This window comes from Merops nubicus, unplaced genomic scaffold, assembly GCF_000691845.1.
Source record: "Merops nubicus isolate BGI_N331 unplaced genomic scaffold, ASM69184v1 scaffold7463, whole genome shotgun sequence".
Classification (NCBI taxonomy): domain Eukaryota; kingdom Metazoa; phylum Chordata; class Aves; order Coraciiformes; family Meropidae; genus Merops; species Merops nubicus.
Genome location: NW_008598194.1, coordinates 2894 through 7126, shown reverse-complemented (window position 1 = coordinate 7126; position 4233 = coordinate 2894). Strand labels below are relative to the sequence as shown.

At 56.5% G+C, this 4233-nt stretch overlaps 1 protein-coding gene across 1 annotated transcript in view; it reads left to right on the top strand.

Annotated features, from left to right (window-relative positions):
- Window positions 1-4233, top strand: part of TGM4 (transglutaminase 4) — a gene marked incomplete at both ends in the record, with an annotated part of 7298 nt that overhangs the window by 294 nt on the left and 2771 nt on the right. Inside the window, 7 exons of the mRNA XM_008936953.1 lie at window positions 33-162; window positions 833-951; window positions 2144-2251; window positions 2788-2962; window positions 3186-3324; window positions 3578-3681; window positions 4120-4233. The exon at window positions 4120-4233 is cut by the window's right edge and continues 147 nt beyond it. Coding sequence (XP_008935201.1) covers window positions 33-162; window positions 833-951; window positions 2144-2251; window positions 2788-2962; window positions 3186-3324; window positions 3578-3681; window positions 4120-4233 — 889 coding nt within the window. The remainder of the gene's footprint in view (window positions 1-32; window positions 163-832; window positions 952-2143; window positions 2252-2787; window positions 2963-3185; window positions 3325-3577; window positions 3682-4119) is intronic.

Below are 4233 nucleotides of genomic sequence, written 5' to 3'. Positions count from 1 at the left end.
GTGGGTGACACCAGCTCTCCGTGTCCCCCCAGTGCCTCCTGTCTGTCACCAGCTCGCCCAGCGCCCCGGTGGGAAAATACACCGTGAATGTGAAGACTGGCAAGAACATCTACAAGCCCGAGGGCAGTGAAGTCTACCTGCTGTTCAACCCCTGGTGTGAAGGTGAGCGGCCCCACCCTAACTCCTGCTGCAGGAGTGTCCCTGCAGGAGCTTCTCCTCACAGCTTTCCTCCTCTCTGGCCTGCATATGTTGATTTTTCCTCCAAAACACTGCACCTCCGTGTCACCCTTCTCTGTTTCCCTCAGCAGCACAAAGGTTAACCTTAAAATTGCCTTAAAATCCAGACACACAAATAACTAGACAAAAAAAAAAAGCCCCATGTGTTGTTGGCTGGCATCAGTCCCCCAGCTGCTGTCCACCTAGCCCACTAAAGTGCTTGTTCAGAAAGAAATGTTTTGCTTAAGACAAAGCAGTGACTGTGTATCAACAGACCTACAGGAGTCAAATAAGAGTTGATCTTAGAGGAAATTCTTCCACAATAGGGAAACATCAGTCCCCCAGCTGCTGTCCACCTAGCCCACTAAAGTGCTTGTTCAGAAAGAAATGTTTTGCTAAAACAAAGCAGTGACCGTGTAGCAACAGACCTACAGGAGTCAGATAATTAGTCTTAGAGGAAATTCTTCCATGATAGGGAAAAATAATGCGAGTGCTGCATGGTCATAATAGTTTGTGAGGGTTAGAGAGCAGCAGCTCCTCCAGTTTAGCTTTCCAGGGAGAGCTGTGGGCAGGGTGAGTGCAGAGCACAGCCATCTGAGGGTCTGGTTTGCCCCAGGGGACGCCGTGTTCCTGGAGGATGATGCCCAGAGGAAGGAGTACGTGCTCAACGACACCGGCTGCATCTACGTGGGCTCTGCAAACAGCATCTACCCCAGGCCCTGGAATTTCGGGCAGGTAAACCCCAGCCTCCAGCCCCAGTGATTTCCCTCCCTCGGGTGTTTGTTTCAGTGCATCACAGCTGGGAGGAGATGAAGCCTGGGAGTAGCTCAGAGTGCCTCAATAATCCCACCAGCTGCACTGGGAGGTCTCTCCTCCCGGGAGCCATCTGGGGCTGGAGCTTTCCCCACACACAGCTGCAGAGCTGGGGCACGTTCATGGTCACATCAGAAGGTCCTTGGCAAAGGATGTGGAGATAGAGGTTGGAAAACTTGCCCTCAGGAGCCCTCCCTGCTCTTGTGCCACAGGGCTGCCAGGAGCCCACTCATGAGCCGTGGGCAGGGAGATGTCTGGTGGTTTGCCTGCTGTGTCATGGCCAGGGGAACTGGGGGAAGCAGGGGCAGAGGTGGCCAGGGCTGGAGGGGTGCCCCAGCTGGGCACAGGCAGCAGGGAGCCCGGCCTCTGGAGGGAGGATGTGACACTGCTCTGGGATAACTCCAGCACAGTGACCAGAGGAGCCCTGGGGCTCCAGATAAGCAGTGGGTGCCAGAGCAGGCTGGCTGCACCCCGCAGAGAGCACACGGGCACCCAGACAGGGCATCCCACACCCTCCCCAGCTGGGCTGCCCCCCAAAACGTGGCAGGGTCCAGTCTGGGTTCGGCTTTTGGGGTTTGTGGTTTGTACAGCTGCAGTTCCACACCTCAGGACCTGGGCAGCCCAGAGGTGCCTTTTCCTGAGGGCCAAAGGGCACTGTGGGCATCGTCCTAGGGCTGTTCCTAGCCCAATATTTACTCTGCTGTTAAGCAATGAGAATTGCTATTGACACTCTGCCAGGCTTCCTGGGATTGGGTGTTTGACATCTCTGGGATTTGGGCCTCAGGGGCTTTTATCAGGAATTGCTAATTAACAGTCTTCTGCTGTAATAATCTGCGTTTATGCACCTTCCCCCACCCTGGTTCATTTTGTACCTGTGTCAACAGCACTCTTAAACTTTGCTTGCTCTTGGGAGTGATTTGCAGAGCTGGTGACTTGGGGCTGCTCTTCTCTGGAGAGAACAGCTTTGGGAAGCCCCATAGGGTTGAAAATTTAGTATGGGAAAGGAAGTTTAGGACCAGACAGAGAGTTTCTTCCAAGAGATACTTAGTAGTGGTCAAGGAAATACTGTTTTAGAGTGGCATATAAAAATGTCTCCACTTTCTCTCCAAAACAGTTTGAGGAGTTCGTCTTGGACGCGTGCATGTATCTGCTGGACAAAAGCCAACTCAAGCTGGGCTACAGGAGGGATCCTGTGGCTGTGGCCAGGGCCATGTCTGCTTTGGTATGCCTCTCTTGGAGTAGTGCTTTACCCCACCAGCTTCCCCTCCTCCTCCTCACTCACCATTCCTTCCCCGGGTCCTTGAACACCGTTTCAGGATGCATCTGGAATGGGTTCCTTTGGGAAGCTGCAAGGAGAGGGCCAGAGGCATTTTGGGTGGGAGGAAGAGCTGAGTAAAATGGAGCATCTCCCCATCTCCAGGGCTTTGCAGCTGCCCCAGTGGGCATCCTTCCTCAGCAGCTGCCTTGGCAGGGCCAACACCAGGGCTGTGTTTAGCTCTTCTCTGTGGTGGGACCCTTCTCAGAGCCCTGGGGTTTAATGTACAAGATACAGAGAGCATTTGGGCTGCCCTGAGCAGTGCTGCCATCTCCCTCTGGGTACCCTGCTGGGGTTTCCAGCGAGGGGACGTCCCCCACCAGCACCAGCAGCCTTGCTGGGTGCCACAGGGCAGTGGAGGAGCCACAGGGTGGGCAGAGACCCCGGGGGTTAAGCCTCAGCCCTCTCATTTTTCTCCTTTGCACGCGTGTGTGTGGCCACAGGTTAATGCCAACGATGACAACGGAGTCCTGCTGGGGAACTGGTCAGGGAACTACAAGAACGGGACCTCCCCCATGGACTGGATCGGGAGCGTCTCCATTTTGCAGCAATATTACAAAACGAAGAAGCCTGTTTGTTATGGGCAGTGCTGGGTCTTCGCAGGGGTCCTCACCACAGGTAAGGAGCAAACTCCCTCCTCTGGTAGCCTCAGGGGGCGTCCAGTGACAGGACCAGGGGCGGTGGGGACAAGGGAGGCTGTGGAGTCCTCCAGCCTTGGAGATCCACAGTTCTGGGCCAGGTGCTGTAGGGGATGGGTCAGAGGGGTGAGGTGAGACGACGCCCAGCAGCACCCCCCGTGCTGTGTGCTGTCGTGAGCCTGTGCTGTGCCCCTGTGCCACAGTCATGCGCTGCCTGGGCATCTCCTCCCGCTGCGTCACCACCTTCAACTCCGCCCACGACACGGACGAGAACCTGCGGGTGGACATCTACCTCAACGAGGAGGGCAAGAAGCTGGACTCCATGTCCTTCGACTCCGTCTGGTACGGCCAGAGGGGGCTGGTGCTCCCTACCCCCACCCCACCCTGTGTTCCCAGTCCCAGGGGCAATTCCTGTAGGAATTTCCCTGCTGCTTCAGGTTTGCTGCCCGAGAGAGAGAGGGCATGGGGTTCCACAGGCTGCCCACAAGCCCCCCCCGAATCCTGCCCTTCCTTTTGGGGTTCCTGGGAGAACCAGGGAGCCCTTCTCCTGGCTCTAGCAGCTCACTCCTCTTCCTTCCAACCCCAACGCACCCAGGAACTTCCATGTGTGGAACGACGTCTGGATGAAGCGGAGCGACCTGCCCGCGGGGTTTGACGGCTGGCAGGCCATCGATGCCACCCCTCAGGAGCAAAGTCAAGGTAGGACTGGCCTGGAAAGGCTCCTCTGCAGGTCCCCAGGGGGATGGGCACGTTTGGTGTGAAAACCTGTCCCCAGTCAGCAGAGCACACGCTCCCTGTGCACACCTTCACACGCCTGGGCAGCGACGTGCTAGTGCTGGAGGTCTCACTCCTGCTGCCTCAGCCTGGGATGGGAGGAATGATGTTTCTCAGCAAGCCGAAAATCAGCCTCGTGGGACTTGCAGGAATGTCATTTCAGAGCTGGAAGTCAGAGCTCATTTCTCTTTCCATGATCCTAAGTCTTTGGTGAAGCTGAGGACATAAAGTAGTCTATAGTAGGAGGCTTCCCCAGTGGAAGTGCTTGTTGTAGAGCTGTCCCAAGGAAGCCACGAGTCCATTCATGATGAAATGAGAGGGGTGACTGCCAGAATTGGTGCCTACCCTCGCTGTGCCTTGCAGGGGCCTTCCAGTGCGGGCCGTGCCCGCTGCAGGCGGTGCGGGAGGGGGACGTCTACCTGCCCTTCGACAGCAAGTTCGTGTACGCGGAGGTGAACGCCGACCAGGTGTACTGGC